Below are 19,757 nucleotides of genomic sequence, written 5' to 3'. Positions count from 1 at the left end.
GACAAACCAGTGATTGATATCACGAGTATCGACCCACGCAATTGGGATACGATGACATGCATCAACCGAGTCAGCAAACCTGACCAGACGCCTCTTACTACAAGCATAGTCGCCTTTTACGGCAAGCATGGGTTGCTGAAGACCTATTCTGTCCCGGATCTTCACGGGTCCAATAACACAATGGAACAGTGGGGTAGTCTAGTGGTTAAAGCGTTCGCTCATCACGCCGAAGACCCGGGTTCGATATTTTCCACATGGGTACATTGTGTGAAGCTCAATTCTTGTGTCCACCACCGATATTGCTGGAATATTGCTAAAAGCAACGTAAAACAATACTCACTCATATGGCATTCTCTTGAACCCAAACATAAATTATGACGGTCGCAATGGCATGAAATGTTATAATTAAATTATGAAAAGTATGATAATGAACCAAATTACACACAAAATTAATGTTGTCATTATTATTATTATTATTATTATTATTATCATTATTATTATTATTATGTTTTAGTTATTTCACAGTTTATTTAATCCTGTAGTAAAGCATACGCATGTCACATGTTATTTTCAGACTGTTAAGACTTAAAAAAACCAAAAGGTCGACTTCGTGTGCATTATAGGGAAATTCATATTTGTCCAACATTAGAGCAAAACTAATGTCCGTCTTTCCTTGATCGTAATTATGTAATTCTGAAAATAATTACCCAACATCCCCAGGAGGGCAGATTAAATAACCCGTTTCTAAAGTTTAATCGAGACCAGTGTTGAAACTGACATTTGGGGGTTGTAATTTATCACCACCGAATCCGTGAACAAGTGGTGCTTTTTCATCCCCGACACTGCATCTGAGACAAGGTGGGTTATAAATAGAGCACGCCGCAGACTGAGTTCCTGCCTTTATCAAACATTATAGCGTCTGCGCATTTCAGTGAACGAACCGTTACCAGTGCCAACCACAGTGAACTCTTGATATCCCCATGAAACTCATCAAAACGTTATCAGACATTGTGATGGATGCGCTTTATCTGTGTTTGGAGTTTCACCACATGTGGTAAATGAACTCTATTTCAACCTAAGCCACGATCGAGATCCATTTCAAACGTGTTCAAAATAGAGCACTCGCTCTACGTTTCTTCGCATTTATCTGCAAGGCATCGGAAGTGTCGACGAGTTGGGTTTTTTTCCAAATAAACGAGCGGGACTGTTGCGGTTTGTACTATGAATGGCCCCGACGAGTTTATCTTCATCTGCAGTTGTTTCCACGCATCGTATTAACGTGTAAATGTAACTATATAGTTTTCTTGCGAACAAAACCTTGCATTCTGCAAATTAAATCGACATCCATTAGTATTATCAGCGCCCGACAGACAAAGTCACGATTTCCCTAAACCTGAGGTGATTTCAAATGCATTAGACGTTATTTTTCTTGTTTACTGCCTTGTTTCGTGGCTCTAGAAACAAAAAACTGGCATTCATTGATCAATGTTTCCAATGTAAAACTGCTTCAGTGTTTTTACTTCCCAACGCCACAGACGTGTAACGGGTTTCGGCATTTTAGTGAGTGAGTGAGTGAGTGAATGTTGTTGACGCCACTGTCAGAAACATAGACTAACATCTGGTCTCTGAAATGAACATATCCCACTGAAAAAAAACAGTTGTCTAGTTGTCTTAATAAAAATATAATAAAAGGGAGCCCAGTGACAGTTCATTTTCCTGCAGTAATCTAGACTTGCCAAACATTATAGACTTGCATGGGCTGTATTTGATATATATTTGTAAGGGTCTGTAAGACAGACTATCAGAAACAATGGGGCTTTATCACAGTGACATCCAATCAGCCACGTCACAGCGACGGTAATGTGTAAAGTATGGAATGGAGTTTAGCTTGGAATACTGGAATGGCATTTGGATTAAGAAAAAAGTGCAATATACTTATCTCGCAATGAAAACAAACCTTATGAAATCCTTACTGATACAATAACGTGAATTGAATTGACATGTCGGTGACATCTGTATATGTTACAGGGAATATGTGTAATCCCTGAAATATTCAGGGAATATGTTTAATGTCTGATTCATTCACGGAATATACATAATCCCAAAACTTTTCAGGTATTATACATATTCCCTGATTTAACATCAATCTTTTAGACATATTCCCTGAAATTACCTTTGAGGCTCTTATATGGTCAAACTTGATAACCAAAAACATATTTATGAGAAGACAAATTTATTTGTCATGATAACAAATATCTTTCACTTAACTTAACTTAAACTGTCTTGGCATATTCGATTTGAGATTTGTTTGTAAGTAGCGTATATTTCATTTGTCTCATTCTAAATCCCAATCAGTATTACAATCCAAACTCCTTTCCAAAACCCATCCCATTCTTTACATTATGCCAACAGCGACTGGCAATCCGCCAATCCCATTTAACCACCCCTTATGAGCAACAGAATGCTGTGAACGTATTTCAACCCGGACCCCATCTCCTAGACTAACATTTAGTCTCTGAAATCTTATATTACACAATATCCTTCTTGACTCTAAAAATAAAACATTCCCTATGCTGATGTGGAATAGAGCTAGCTTGAGCTGGCTAGATTTGCTTTTGTATGGATTTCTAGATTATTATTTTTTCATAAAATAAATATATTCCACGGTCATGGTGCAGGACTACCCATCTCCAGTCATCTTCCCTAGGCAAGGGCGTTAACTTACTATAAAAATTCAGTTTCCACCCTTACCGAACTAGGCTGGAGTTCCGGAGTTACATGTTGGCTGGACTAATGAGTCTATATATTCAAATATGACCCGTGAATATCCGGAGTAGAACAGGTCTTCAGCGACCCATGCTTGCCGTAAAAGGCGACTATGCTTGTCGTAAGAGGCGACTAACGCGAACGGTTGGTCAGGCTCGCTGACTTGGTTGATGCATTTCATCGATCCCAATTGCGTGTTTCGATGCTCATGATATTAATCACTGGTTTGCCTGGTCCAGATTCGATTGTTTACAGACCGCCGTCAAATAGCTGGAATATTGCTGAAGGCGGCGTCAAACAACAAACCAACCAACTATGCATTGTCCAGTCAAAATCGCAAAAAATACTAGACATCCGGCGCGTAAACAACATGGATCTCAACGTGCAGATTTCGGTCGACTGCAGGATTTGCAAAGCATGCGTACCGTCAACTGGTCGTCGACAGATATATTGCAAATATTTTCATGTTTTTAATCAAGGTGCTCATGTGATTAGATCCACTTTGCTGGGTAAGACCCGTTTTATTACAATATAGATCTTGATTATCGATCAAAGCGTTTCGACCGGGCGCTGCCATTTTGTATGAAGTAAATGCAGGTGATATCAGAGATGGAATCCGATTGATCAATAGAAGGGACTTAGGAGGGACATTACTCGTATCAGCCACTGGTTGCGCTACTATCGAGCCCAGACATTCAAGCCTAGTTCGGCAAGAGTGGAAGCTGGACTTTTATAGTCAGTTAACGCCCTTGCCTAGGGAAGATGATCTTCGATATAGTAACATATAGTCTATGAAATCTTTTGTTACACAAAATACATTTTTATCCTCTAAAATTAAAACAAATAATTTTTCCTGATGCTTATTTCTTGTGGCTAGAGCTGGCTAGACTTGTTTTTATATAAATCTAGATTGGTTCTGTTTTCATAACGTAAATACATTCCACAGTCGTGGTGCATGATTTGCAGTTACATGAGAAGAACATATTTTTTAATAATCACGCCTCAGATTCTCCAGCAATTTCTAACAACGATACCACCGACCGATTATATCTTGTTTACAATACCACCACGGCACTGTTGTTTACATAGTTTTAGAAGATTAAAATAGCGAAAAAAGATTATATCCTTCGGAAATCCCCAGAAGAATGCCTAGAAATACGTCCAAACACTAGTTTCTAGTATGCAGTCAGAGGTAATACGCGAAAGCCCTAAAAAATGTATTGGAACGTTGGGAAACGTTCTGCGCACACTTACCACACACCATACACACACACACACAGCCGCCCACCCCAACCCCCACCCTACCCCCAACCGGCCTTTCTTTGTCTGTATTGAGATTAATTACCCCGTAACAGATACAACACTGCTAGTTGTGTTTCTGGTTGGTAAATGATCACGGATTTTTTTTTTATTATCTTCAAATGGCTCTACGAGTAATTATTTTGGTAGTTTTTATTTTTTCTAGTGATACTGGCGAAGGCACATTTCCAAGAGCTTTCCATATACCTATTGACCTTTTTCACACTTTCGCCATCTTGGATCGAAAACGAGGCTTGGAGAGCATAGCTCCATGCAGTGTGAGTCGTATCAGCTCATAGGGAACAGACAGCATGTTGTGCATTTCACTGGTGGACATTTTAAACAAACAAAAAATGGTATCCTCTGTATCTAATACAGAAGATATTTCACATTAAATCATAAGGACCAACTAAAATATGCCTGTAATACACTGGAATTAGCATTTTGCTGTCAGGATCCCGGAAGTGAATCGAAAGGTGCATTTCGAGATACGTATTTCAGAAATAGATTGTTTTATCATAACCTCGTCGGCATATAGATACAATGTGACAGTACATTCAATGACAGAAGTTTTGTATCGTAAATAAACCGCATAAAATGAAACACGTCAGTGTACCTTTGCAAAATTGCTCAGTCAATGCGTGGCTTGGCGAACTCTAGATCAAGATTGAGATCATGTTTATTTCACGTTTCATAGTGGTGTTTGCTGCACAACGCACTATCGTTTTGCCATGAGTCCAGTTGACAAAAGCCACTGTTTCTGCTAAGATTTTCATTTTAACATATTACAATGAGAAGGGGCGATAACTCTATTCAGTGTGTACAATGACAGATGATACTTTCAAACATCACTTACTTAACTGATTATTGCCGATTGACATTGCACCGTGCACGACAAAAGTAATAATGTGTGAACTGTTTAAAATAAGTTAAAGGGAAACTAAAAATTGATAAATATAAATAATGTATGAAATTGAAGAAATATAAGAATTGATACAACTATCAACTTCTTGTACACCCTCACCTAATCCTGTATGATGATAGGTAATTGTATATCAAAAGGAAGCTACTAATACATTTATCCTGAATAGTTTGAAAATGTCTTGATCAGATATGAGTACAGATAAAATAACAAAAGATATAAAGGAATCAACTTCAATTGGTAATCAAGCCAAGATAAAATATATGTATCGGTACATATTATGTTGATGGAACAATCTGGATTTCTCATATTTAACAAAGAAAAACAAACAAAAAAATTCATATCTTTATTTCTCACAATATAAGTTTTCAAAACTTAACATGGACTGGGTGTCTTTGTCAGTCAAAAGCACCTAATTAAATTCCAGGAGAAAATAATTTTCTTGCTTGTAAACAAATGGTACAATGTGCTTTTTCAGTGTCCGATAAATATTGGCTAAGTTGATTTGTGAGTGAATTCACTTCCTCGTCCTATTTAAGTGACATATGACAGGAAGCACATTTGGTTATGGCTTTTCACTTCCTCGTCCTTTGAAAGGACGCACATTGTAACTATTGTGTTACTGTCAGCAGAAAGCTCCTCCAGAAATCCGTCACCGGATACTAGTACTTCATTGTGTTGACTCGCTGGCCTGAATGAATAATTCAATAATATTGTAATAATATTCCTACTTCAATAACATTTTTTGTAAACAATGCATATTAACCTTCTCTCAAAACATTGCTTATTTAGAAAACAACATTCTTCTGAAATAGAGAAGTTTAAGGAAATTTAATCACAGTGTGTAACATTACGTGCTACTTAAAAACAATCTTGAAGGCATTAATTCATCTGATATGTCGAAAACTCAAACAGTATATTCTTTGTAAACAGTAAACTCAACAGATGCATCAATTTAATGACAGTGTACTGAAGCTCTTTATATCAATGTCACACAGAAATTCACTCTTGTTTTAATGAAACACGTTTTGATATTTGTATTACCGGTATGTATTTAATCATGAAATACTTTGTTTAGTCTGACCATGTTGAAAACATACTTTCGCTGGAGTGAAAATCAGGTGAAATATCACGTTTTGTCACACCTACAGTCAGTCTGCCTCATTGACACTATGGTTTTCTGAGTAAAGATCACAAAGAAAATATAAGACTTGAATTTATTTTGTCAAATGCAATGTTTATCCCTTCATGTGGTTTACTAAAGTTGATATCTTGACTTGAAAATATTTGCTTTGTCAGATCACAAGATGAAATATTATTAAACATATTTTATTGTCCAAACAGACAAAGGGCAGCACTTATTACCGCCTTCTCCCTATATACAGTTATACATAATATTGCATGATGAAAATGAACAATTTACAGTTGAAGCTTCCCATTGTGGAAACATAGTGCGCAATATATATACAGTGCTCATATGAAGGATATGTACAATGTGTTGGAAAGTGAAGACAGTGTGCATCTCATACATATCCTAATATTATTCATTTTAGTGTTGAATATAGATTTAACATTATTAATGAATAACAGTTTGGAAAAAATAATATGCTAGCTACTGAATCTGTTCGTCGTTTTTATAAATTTGTGTACAGACAAGAATATTTTTGTATTCAGGAAAACATCTAAGTTTGTATCACCAAAAAGAATACTATGTGAAGTATTTTGTCCTCCAAGATTATCGATAGCTGTCAGTAATGTCTCCCTAAAATCATCATATAAGGTACATTCGAAGAAGAAATGGAATGAATTTTCACAAGGAGCATGCTATACAAGGAGCATGAGATAAATTCATGCTATCATCGTTATTTGACAAGGAAAACAAATTTCTTCTATGTATTTATATTTTTTTATTTTTCTCGTTTTGATTGAATTATAAAAAAAATATCAAAATGATCACACCACTTGACTTGATTGAAATAAACTAAAGTTCTAAAGATTGTTAACAAAAGTAAAATATTACATCATAACAATATAATTATTGCAAAATGACACAGTAAGCACAACTATATTCTTATATATAAATTGATATGATTAATAATCAATAATACATGGCAATTGCTTGCACAAAAGAAATCTTTTTGTTTTAAAAGTTTCAAAACATGTTTGTGGACACAAAACCAGATGGGTTTCACAATTAAACAAAGGGAATAAATGAGTTATGATTGCAATACACATGGGAATTAAAAATAATTCTTTTTAAACTTTAAGTTTTTAGTAATGTCAATATCAATTTATGCATTTGAAATATTTGAATACAAACTGTTAAAGAGTTATCTGTTTCTGTAAATTATATAAAGATCACATGTAGATTGAACATCTACTGGACATTAATTAGTTGGGTTTTTGTTCATTTCATGACTTGATTAAATTGGTACAGTAAAGTAAATATCATGTTTGTAGAAATATTAATTGTTACCAAAATTGCAGATCAAACTGTACTTTACTTTAAATATTTACACACCCTTTATGTAATAATTCAGTTGAAATATTACACCTCATGCTATCTAATCTGTCAACATTGACAATCAAAATAACAACTGTTCACAATCACTACAGCACAAGTAGATCGAGAGGTCTAATATTTTATTGGAATGCATTTGAGTCCATTACAATTTACATCAAATACGCAACTGATGCAAACTTCTGATTTGTTACGATTGTAAATTCTCAGTAGGTTACAATTTGATACATTATATCAACATATCAATTTAGTTAATTTCTGACATATATCTAGATATGGTCAAAAGGTCAATATTTCGACTTCAAATACAACCCGCAAAGTTATTTAAACTCACAATAAATATTTTGGCTTAATGGTGTGTAAACAATGAATTATTCTTTACAAGATTTCAGTAGCATTTGTATTAAGTCTGTTCAGCTACCATCAACTGCACTGGGAGTTACCAGGTGGTCATGGATATTTTAAATTGAAATCACATCAGAACGGCCAGATTCAAATTTATATCGGTAAGGAGACCAGATAACAGTAGAATAGTTTCTCAATAAGAATAATGTTCAATACTTACGAAAAATGTACCGGGAAGGTTAAATTGTCAGTTTGTCCCGATTGCATGCCTTGTTGACATCTCCATGTGTTTCATGTGCTATCCAGCCTTCACCTTCTGCTCTCCAAGCCTCGCTTTCAAACCGGAAGTAGCGATGTGTGAAAAAGGTCAATAACATATGGTTTGGCTGCAAAAAACATGTCACGTGACCAGTCTCTTATGCATTATGGTCGGAAATTACCTTTAACCCCGACCTGGATGTTCAGAAGGTTATATTTGGCAACAAGTACACCGAGTCCTAACTGAATTGGAAATCATCGTTATTGTGCGAAAGAATGATAACCTGGTAAGTTGTTTTGGGTAAGTTGTTACTGGTGTGGCAAAAGCTGACTGGTCCTTCGAACAGACCTGGGTGCCGTTGTACAATGTGATCTCAGCGCTATACCTGAACACCACATCTTAACTCCACACATTAACACAGACTTGCGACAGTCGTAGCGCCAGGGTTGTATTGTGAAACGGGACCCAGGGCCCGTTTCACAAATCGCGCGATCTAACCCCCATTTAAAATTAGTCGTAGCACTGACGTTGCTTCTTGAAAGAGGACCCGAGGGAAACAATCCCCGTAGAATGTTACGTAAGAAGTTCCGCCAGGTGTTTAACTGTACTGCACGTGCGTAAGCTGTTCGTTTTTACGTGCAGCACGAGACAATTGCTTCTCACGAGATTCTTACGCACATTCTGCCACATTCTTTCCCGACTGCTCTGAACATCTGGTGTGTTCTGCACTCGAAGTGAGAGATTCCACATGCTTGATGTGACCGAATGACAAATGTGCCCTACGTGAAACCAAGACAGTATCATATCACCAATTTGTACCCTACAATATGTTCAAAGCGTTTTGATTTTGAAGGGATACGAGTGGATTAAAGCATCGCAATTTGATGTACACAGTTGCTTGACTGTAGGTTTTAGTTCGAATCCATAAATGCCCTGATTCAGCTGCGGTTTCTCTCATCCGGGGGGCACGGGCACGTCTAAGGCGCCGCGATTCGCTGTGTAGAGTTGCGTCCCTTGGGCACGTCAGAAACCTATGATTGTGGGTTCGAATCCCGGTTCGCCCCGATTATGTTTCTAGGTTTGTCGGCACCATACCCGTGCTCTAGGGTTTCATCGAAGTGGTAAACGTTTGAGACCTGCATTACTTCGGGCTTTCCTCCCACATTATGCTTACATGCCGTGATATAACTGTAATATTGTAAAAAGCATAGGTTGCTGAAGACCTATTCTACCCCGGATCTTCACGGCTCGTTTCACCGAAGTGGATAACGTCTGATACCTGTTTGGGCGGTCGGGTAGCCCAGTGGTTAAAGCGTTCGCTCGCCACGCCGAAAGCCCGGGTTCAACTCCCCATATGGATACAATATGTGAAGCCAACCTATGGTGTCCCCGTCCGTGATATTGCTGGAATATTGCCAAAAGCGGCGTAAAACCATACTCGCTCAATACTTACGTCACTTTGGACTTTTTTCCCATTATACATACATTAACACGCTGTGACATACTGAAATACTGTTCAAATCGAAATTTGCAAGATGAACTTTGGTTTTTCAATGTACTCAGACTGACAGACAACGGAAGCAGGATTCATTAAAGTCAAAAACAACAAAATCAATCGCGACCATTTTAGAATAAGATAAATTCCATGGTCAGTGTGTTATTTTGTTACTCTACTGTAATTTCAGTTTGTTCAACGACATATCTGATGTGATAGACTTAAGCGTAAGCATTTACATTTTATGACAAGAGTGAAATGAAATATATTATTAATACATAAGCCTTGATAAGAAATAAGAAATACTGTTCAAATCGCCGTTAAATCCAACTCATCAGCACTTTTAGTAGAGCTCTGGTTCGTTGTGATCATACTATGTACCGAGACTGACAGAAGGTGAGATCAAATGGGGTTTAACGTCGCGTCCAAGATTATTGCACTTATATAGCGGCGTGCATGCACGTGTGTGTGTGGCTGCTTGTGCTAGTCCGGACTGATGCCGATTTATAGTGCTAGCTCACTGAGATACCATGCCGCCGTGTTACATGAATACCCCACTCAGACACAGTATACTGACTCTGAGCCGACCAGTCCTTGTTTTAGCCGAGCGCCAGACAGGTTAACTACAAGTACCATCTTTTAACGTCTTTTGGTATGACGCGGCCGGGGATTAAACCCCGGACCTTCCGCTCATCGGGCGGACGCTCTACCACTAGACCACGGAGGCGGTCCAGACTGATAGAAAACCGAGACATGATGAATGAGGTGAAATAGATGGTAATGTTCATGGTGTTTAATACTTGTTTTTACAAAAAATAAAAAAAATATAAAAAGTAAATTAGTGTGTTCTTCTTTCAGTGGTTTGTTATAGTCACATGATCTTTTGTTAATTTACAGGTTGACCAGCCTACCAGTGTCCAAATTGTCGATGAGTTGGTTCGTTGTTGTTACACTGGTACCCTTTTCGCGAACACCTGGTGTCACAACAGCTGTTTAAATTGCCCTTTACTCCAGATGGAATCTGTTTCGGTGGCTAATCTAGAATGGTTATTCTCTTGCATTGACAATTAATATTTTGTAAGGAATATCCTTGTTTGATCACAAAAATCAAACTGTTTTTATACTTAAAATGTGTTATGTACAGAACGTAGTAAGGATATTTTGTGATATTTTAAGATATGTTGCATGGGCCTACTTGCGTTTCAGTTTGAAAAGCGTTGTGAATGATTAAGAAAAATACGTACTGCAATATGATTGCTTACTTTTTAATTTCCCCAAGCCACGCCCCTGAATATTGTTGAACTATAGACAGCCTTGGCATGTGAACGTTTGGAGACCATGTGCATTGCATATATTCACATTAATAGGAGCTATCAGTAGCCATGAAACGTCGTTACAAACAAAAAAAGATGTAGACAGACGTTTTAATTTAGTTAAATACAATTCAATTGTAGACGTGTATGTAAAAATACCTTCTCACAAACCTTTCCCATCATAAATGTGTATAAAGAAATGTATTTATGCAAGACATTCAGACCTGCGTGTTATTGCATCAAAGATGAAGCTCTCAATCTTTCAAAACAGCTGTGAATGAAATATACAATCAATCAGATGCTCACCTTCAGATCATCAGTATTCCAGTGGCGAACTGATAAAGCACGCGTAATCCATTTCATTTGTGGAATTAAATTGTTGTTCACAATTAAAGAAAAAACAGGAGGCGAAGCTTTACCCCATTTTCTGAGACTGGTCTCTGGAACACTGCCTGGCTTTAAAGTATCCGGTCTGGACGCCGCCGAATATAAACATTCAGCTGGGCTATCTTATCAGAACATTAGTCCGGTTTGGCTTGGTAGCGGTTATCTCCCTTCGTGTGTCCAATATCTTACAAAGTTGTGTTCGTGCGATTTGTTACAGACTCGACGACAGTTGTAAACTTAAAAAACAGGCTAAATATAGCTATAAACACAAGATAACAAAGCCTACACAAGACGAATTGTTTCGATGTATAGGATATGCGGGGTGTTTTAATGGTACCAATTTGAAAATATAATGTTATTAATCCTACTGTTTTGAAGTATCAATTCTAACATGACTGGATAAAACATACATTGTATGTATTTTGCACTGATGGTGAATATCGTAAAACTGTCACAGAACAGCACATAGGCTTAATTAACAGATAGGGGCGGTGGGGTAGCCTAGTGGTTAAAGCGTTCGCTCATCATGTCGTCATGTCAAGACCTGGGTTCGATTCCCCACTTGGGTAAAATGCGTGAAGCCGATTTCTGGTGTCCCTCGCAGTAATATTCATGGAATATTGCGAAAAGCGGCGTAAAACCATACTCACTCAATAATTAATGAATATGTTACTAGTGAGTGAGTGAGTGAATTTTGTATAACGATGCAGTCTGCAATATTTCGGCAATATCACGAGCGCCTGTAAATTATAGTGAGTGAGTGAGTTGGGTTTAACGCCGCTTTTAACAATATTCCAGTTATATCACGGCGTGTCAGCTTAATGTGGGAGGAAAGCCCGAAGTGATGCAGGTCTCAGACGTTTACCACTTCGGTGAAACCCACGAGCACGGGTATGGTCTGACAAACCTAGAAACATAATCGGGGCGAACCGGGATTCGAACCCACAATCATAGGCTTCTGGCCTGCCTAAGGGACGCAACTCTGCAAAGAGAATTGCGGCGCCTTAGCCGACTGGGCCACCCGTGCCCCCTGTAAATTATAAAACGGGGTAGGAGGAAGGTACGTTACGAAACACAAAGAGATTTATGTTTTATTTGTTTGTTGTTTTGCGCTGCATGGTTGGTTTGTTGTTTTACGCCGCATTCAACAATATTCCAGCTATATGACAGCGGTCTGTAAATAATCGAGTCTGGATCAGACAATCCAGTGATTGATATCATGAGCATCGATCCACGCAATTGGGATCGCATATCGATCCATGCACCGTTTTAAAGCATAGTCGCCTGTTACGGCAATCAAGGTAGACTATTCTACCCCGGATCTTCACGGGTCTGCACGAGATCACAGACCCTTCTCTCGGCAAAATATTTGTTGCCACGACGGCATAATCATTTCATTATAGCGTGTACATGGAATTTTATCAAAACGTAATTGATAAATAAATTATAATATTCAAGATTTTACATACACGGTAAGATAATGATTGTTGATAAACGTCGAAACAGCAATATCCAAGCTATATGACGGCGGTCTGTAAATAACCGAGTCTGGACCAGATGATCCAGTGATTGATATCATTAGCATCGATCTACGCTGGGATACGATGACAGGCATCAACCACCCGACTCATTACGTAGCCCTTTGGGGGTATTATCAAGCAACACAGCGTGACCATCGCTTCGGGTGGTCTTCGAACATGCCCCCAAACTGTCTACCATCTTAACCCCATTAGACCCGCTGACCATCTTGACCATAGACAACCCTTCGCTACACGAATTCGACTTCGACCCTCTATAACAGACACAGCCTGAAGAAGAAAGAACTGAGCAAAGCTCACATACCCCCGTTATCCCCGCTGGTCAACAACAAATAGTAAATAGTTTGTTAATTAATGAAATATTACATATTTCTAACTGATTTTAACTACAATGTTTTAAAAACTAAGATTGAGTTCCAGTGACACAATTGACCCCCCCCCCCCCCCCCCCCCCCCCCCAATCTTCCATGTTACCAGTGTTCACTACGAGGAAGTAGATCACCATTAAAAATTTGATTGAGGAGTTACATAAGAAGAATTATCAAAAGGACCAAAAATTGTTGATATAAAAACACATAAAAATGGTACAATATCATTATAAGAAAATCAATAAATAAATAATTTCCATCTAGCCTTAACAGATATGGTAAAGAATGCATAAATTCAAACTAACACAAAGCGCAGATACTTATGATGATCTACATGTGTGGAAACAATTTTGCAAAATATATTAGCTATACAATACCAGTCATCAAAATTTCTAAATTCCATCATGTTTCCATGAAAACAGCAAAAGAGAAAACTTTCAGAATCTTATAAAAGATTTTTAAAAAACAATCATAGTGGTTAATGTAGCAAGTTTGCTGAAGCTAGGATACATAAAATTGTAAACATGGATCGTACAAAAACTCTACCCAAAATTTATGTTTCACCATGGTTCCATGGAAACGGCAAAAATAAAAAAAATTCAGAATCTTCAAACTAGCAAAAGGCACAAGTACTCATTGTGGTTAATGTGTGTAGCAAGTTTGGTGAAGCTAGGATGCATAGTTAAAAAGATATAGGCCGTACAAAACACCAAACCCTAAAAGTTTAAGTTTCTCAATGTGTCCATGGAAACGGCAAAAATTAAAAAGTTAAGAATCTTCAAACTAGCAAAAGGCACAAGTACTCATTGTGGTAAATGTGTGTAGCAAGTTTAGTGAAGCTTGGGTGCATGGTTAAAAAGTTATGGGCCGTACAAAAGCGCGGACGGAAGGACGGACGAACGGAACGCTATATACCCTTTTTCGTAAACGGGGGTATAATTAGGTAAAATATCATCGCCTCAGAGGGAGTTTTACCTTTAAATCAGTAAAACATGATGAGGGTTTTTTCTCAAAATTAAACCGCATGCTAGGGTATTCTGCATCAAAGATGGACCAAATACGAGACGGATTTAGACCCTGGTTGTCTTTATATATATATATATATATATATATATATATATATATATATATGTGTATATGTATATGTTTACCCCGAAACTATTACTTATTTCCTATACATGAGGTCCAGGGACTCTTTTTATAAGACAAAGAAATAAAGACTCACAACTGTAGCCCGTGTCTTGTAGTCCTAGATCCCCACACAATACGCGTCTGGTGTACAGTAATTGATTGTATATTTCCCTCGCTGTGAGACAACGGCCTGTTATCAGCACATTGGGCAATTGCTGAATGTCATGTCCGTTATATCACACGATTATAAAAAAAGTCAAGCACCTTTTAAGAGAGAAATACGAGACTACAAATCTGACAGTGAGCAAACCATGTCATGTCTCGGATGACTAGCCTTACTCTATGTCAAAATTTGTCCTGTGGGCTGGTGAACAGATTTCAATGATATACTAACCCGGATGTAACAAATAGATACGTAATTCTCATATCCCATGCTCACTATAACCTTCGTTAAAATACCTGTTTACTCTCTTCTGCCCTCTTTTTACACGGTGACCCAAAAAGATACCATTATGTGCATTATATTTGAATATTTGTTTGTTTGTTGTTCAACCATCCATATGACGGCGGTCTGTAAATAATGGAGTCTGGACCAGGCACTCCAGTTATAGGCATCGTGGTCATCAATCCACGCAACTGTCTAACCACTCGATTCCTTTAGTCGCATCTTACGACAAGTATCGGTTGCTGAAGACCTATTCTACCCGGATATTCACGGGTCATATTTGAATATAGCTCATCTTAGGTTAACATTATTCATATGCTTCAAAGAGGGAAGTTTTAAGTTTGATAGTCACAGTACCAAGAGCGAGATATCTCATACGGAAGCTATTTAAAAAAACATTGACAGGAAGTTTCCTCGTTTTGATTATATTTTGTTCAAGGAGCCCTCCTTGAGGGCTGACAATTAAGACTCCAGTAAATAAACAGTGTCTAAAACATGAATAGTCCCTCAGTTTAAATTCCGAGAAAAGTCACGTGACTAACCGGCGAATAGGCGTAACAAAACAAGTACAAAAGTCCAACAATGAACCACCAGACCGATATAATTCCCAACTCTGGAAACTCTGGCGTCGTCTTGAAACGCATCGCGCGAACACAACAAATGTAAAATGGGAATCTGATTGGAAAGTGTAAACGGGCTTGACCAGGCCTTGACCACACAGACTGCAGAGATAAGGATCAATGGCCAAGCATCTGCGACGAAGGGGTCACGCTGGCAATGGGTCAGACGCTTGGCGAAACAGCTCTGTAACTTTGCCAGGACTTAATGGCGCAATGTGCGCGCCACCTGGGAGACATATGTACAATTTCTCTATCGAGGAAGTAAGTTTTAAAATGCCAGAAAGCACTCAAGGATAAACTTCCTTTGTTTTGAAATACATGCATTAAGGAAGTTAGCTTATATCACCGGTTCAATACCATTAAATCAGATTTTATCAACAATACAAATATAATGAAAATACACCTCCGGGCAAAAGACAGAATATACTGAAAGTTTGTATTGCACTAAAACTTTGCAAATGTTATCTTAAAGTAACTAGGTTTATAACAGTCACCTAAACACTGCAAACTTCATTTCAATGTTAAAATACATCACCATGGAATAACCGTTTCTTCTTTGTTTCATTCTTAGCTACCATTAAACCTTGTATACCTTTTCCCTGCTGTTTACTATAACAGATAAGAAGCGACTAACGGGATCGGGTGGTCAGGCTGGCTAACTTGGTTGATGCATGTTATCGTATCCCAAATGCGTAGATCGATGCTCATGATATCAATCCCTTGATTGTCTGGTCCAGACTCGATTTTTTACAGACCGCTGTCATACAGTTGGGATATTACTGAGTGCGGCGTTAAACAACAAACAAACATAATATAAGCAGGACCGTTAATATCTATCTATAAAAGTCACAATCGGGGGCTGAAACATTAGAGATAAACTCTTTATATGAAGTGGTGCGTCACAACTGGTCCTGAAATATTAGAGATAAACTCTTTATATGAAGTGGTGCGTCACAACTGGTCCTGAAACATTAGAGATAAACTCTTTATATGAAGTGGTGCGTCACAACTGGTCCTGAAATATTAGAGATAAACTCTTTATATGAAGTGGTGCGTCACAACTGGTCCTGAAACATTAGAGATAAACTCATTTTATGAAGTGGTGCGTCACAACTGGTCCTGAAACATTAGAGATAAACTCTTTATATGAAGTGGTGCGTCACAACTGGTCCTGAAACATTAGAGATAAACTCTTTATATGAAGTAGTGCGACACAACTGGTCCTGAAACATTAGAGATAAACTCTTTATATGAAGTGGTGCGTCACAACTGGTCCTGAAACATTAGAGATAAACTCTTTATATGAAGTGGTGCGTCACAACTGGTCCTGAAACATTAGAGATAAACTCTTTATATGAAGTGGTGCGTCACAACTGGTCCTGAAACATTAGAGATAAACTCTTTATATGAAGTGGTGCGTCACAACTCGTCCTTACACATTAGAGATAAACTCTTTATATGAAGTGGTGCGTCACAACTCGTCCTTACACATATTAGACCAACCCATTATATGAAGTGTTTGTTTGTTGTTTTACGCCGCATACAGAAATATTCTAGCTATATGACGGTGGTCTGTAAAAAAATCGAGTCTGGACCAGGCAATCTAGTGATTGACATCATGAGCATCGATCCACGCAATTGGGATTGGTGACATGCATCAACCAAGTCAGCGAGCCTGACCACCCGATCCCGTTAGTCGCCTGTTACGACAAGCATAGTCGCCTCTTACGGCAAGCATGGGTTCCTGAAGATCTATTCTTCCCCGGATCTTCACGGGTCTTTAATCTTCTTGACTTCTTTTGAGTAGTATATAAGTGTTAGTTAACTCTTGAGAGGACCGCCACCCTGGTCTAGTGAATGGAGCGTCTGCCCGGAGATTAAGGGGATAAAAAAGGACTGGTCGGATGCAAGTGCAATAATTGAAACCCCTTTTCACCTCACAACTCTTGAGAGAGCTTATTAAATGACACCAATTCCGGCCATGATGCGCTACCAGGGGAGTTACTTGCAGTCTGCCAGAAGCCTTTCCGACCTTATAGTGGTCATCTTCCCGAGGCAAGGGAGTTAACTGACTTTAAAAGTCCAGTTTCCATCCTTGCCGAACTAGGCTGGAATTCCTGGGCTCGATCGTAGCGCCACCAGTGGCTGTTACGATTTATGTTCCTTCTAAGCCTCTCCTATGGACCAATCAGATTTCACCTCTCGTATCACTTGCATTTGATTCAAACAAAATGGTGGCGCCCAGTCAAAACGATCTGATTGATAATCAAGATCTATATTGTGATAAAACGGGTCTTACATCGCGAAGTGCATCAAATCACGTGAGCACCTAGATTAAAAACATGAAAAGACTTGGAAAATATCTGTTGACAACGAGTTGGTGGTGTACATGCTTTGCAAATCCTGCAATCGACCGAAATCAGCACGACATTTTACGAACCGGATTTCAATTTTGGTGCGCGATTTTGATTGGACTATGCATAGACTCGTTAGCCCAGCCAAAATGTAACTCCATAATACCAGCCTAGTTCGGCAAGGGCGGAAACTGGACTTTTATAGTCAGTTAACTCACTTGCCTCGGGAAGATGTATAGTGGTCGTTAAAGAGATTTCACCTACTGATAAACAAACAGTCCATACCAACCGGGTTGGAAGATTTGCTGGTGGGCCAGTAGTTCATGCGTTCGAGGGGGCACAGTCGTCTAAGGCGTCGCGATTCGCTGTGCAGAGTTGCGCCCCTTGGGCACGCCAGAAACCTATGATTGTGGCTGGGTTCGAATCCCGGTTCGCCCCGATTATGTTTCTAGGTTTGTCAGCACCATACCCCTGCTCGTGGGTTTCACCGAAGTGGTAAACGTCTGAGACCTGCATCACTTCGGGCTTTCCTCCCACATTAAGCTGACACGCCGTGATATAACTTCAATACTCAGCGGCGATAAACACCCACTCACTCACACTTCCCACTGAACCTTAGGGGCAGGTGATAAAAAGTTGTTCAATCTTACATGTCATGGATCGAGTTGGTCCATGCTGCACGTGTTTGTTTGTTTTTTCTCTCTCGCACGCATTGATCGAATTCCTTTTACATCGCGACACACTGTATCGTTTCACTATAAGGTATCTTGACGCTTTCCTATTATCTGTGCGATGAGTCACTTTTCTAGTTGGACAAACCACTTCTGCTCGGGATTACTTGAGATTGTAAACATTGACATTCGATAATATACCTCCTTTCGGGGTTTTCAATCTCAAGAAATCCCCAGGAGAAGTGGTTTCCCCTTTACGTGATACGTTTCGAAAAATATGCTTTGAAAGTATGTCAATATATCTTTGAACATTTCCAACAAACGCCATTTCCAGACACACGTCATCAACACCAACAATCGCTCGACACACAGCGCATGCGCAGATTATACACTGGCGCAGTTGCACGGATAGAGGAAACGGTGATACTTTATATTTAGTGGGTACTTCCGATAATGAAAACCTCGCTGTCGTGTAAGAAGTGGCTTCCATTAACTCCTCGTTACTGGCTACTTGGGTGCTCTAAAGAACTGTCAATATCAGTTGCATGTCTCATTCATTATTTCAGGGGGGCCGGGTAGCCTGGTGGTTAAAGCGTTCACTCGTCACGCCGAGGCCCGGTTGGTTGGTTGGTTTGTTGTTTAACGCCGCACTCAGCAATATTCCAGCTATATGACGGCGGTCTGTAAAATAATCGAGTCTGGACCAGACAATACAGTGATTGATATCATGAGCATCGATCCATGCAATTGGGATCACCTTTTACTGCAAGCATAGGTTGCTGAAGACCTATTCTACCCCGGAATCTTCACGGGTCTCGGTTCGCTTCCCCACATGGGTACATGCGTGAAGTCCATTTCTGGTGTCACCCGTCGTGATATTGCTGGAATATTGCTAAAAGAGGCGTAAAACAATACTCGCTCGCTGGCTCTAATACCTGCGTCACTTTGGACTTTCTTCCGAAATACATAAACTAACACGCCTTGAAATACTGAAACACTGTTCAAATTGAATATTGCTAAAAACGGCGTAAAATCACACTCACTCACTCACTTGTCATTAAATTGCACCTGATTCATCTCACTCAAAGTGGTGGTTGTTGTTTAGAGGCAGATGTAGATTCATAATAGACAGACGACATAAGACACTGGATATTCGAAGTACAAAAAAATGAGAGAGGAAAAAATGCATTGGAAACACTGCATAATGTCTAGATGAATATCTCACATTCTAACGAAATCTCGAAATGATTATTTCATTATATGCGGTGCGATGTTTATAGGCGATTGACCAAAACTTGAGTGAATATTATGACACTAAAGCAA

General features: G+C 38.9%; 1 protein-coding gene across 3 annotated transcripts in view; it reads right to left on the bottom strand.

Annotated features, from left to right (window-relative positions):
* LOC139442750 (uncharacterized) overlaps nucleotides 1-11,306 on the bottom strand; it is a 49,279-nt gene extending 37,973 nt beyond the window's left edge. Inside the window, exon 1 of one of the 3 annotated variants that reach the window (XM_071223642.1) lies at nucleotides 11,227-11,306. In XM_071223642.1, the coding sequence (XP_071079743.1) occupies nucleotides 11,227-11,283 (57 nt within the window). In that variant the 5' untranslated portion in view covers nucleotides 11,284-11,306. The remainder of the gene's footprint in view (nucleotides 1-11,226) is intronic. The other 2 variants (XM_071223635.1, XM_071223636.1) reach the window with 2 other exon arrangements.
* Nucleotides 11,307-19,757: the final 8,451 nt, after the last annotated feature.

Source organism: Haliotis cracherodii, unplaced genomic scaffold (genome assembly GCF_022045235.1).
Source record: "Haliotis cracherodii isolate W230 unplaced genomic scaffold, xgHalCrac1.p SCAF_5, whole genome shotgun sequence".
In the NCBI taxonomy this organism is placed as follows: domain Eukaryota; kingdom Metazoa; phylum Mollusca; class Gastropoda; order Lepetellida; family Haliotidae; genus Haliotis; species Haliotis cracherodii.
Note: the sequence above shows the minus strand (reverse complement) of the source record. Positions and strands in the feature narration are given on the sequence as shown.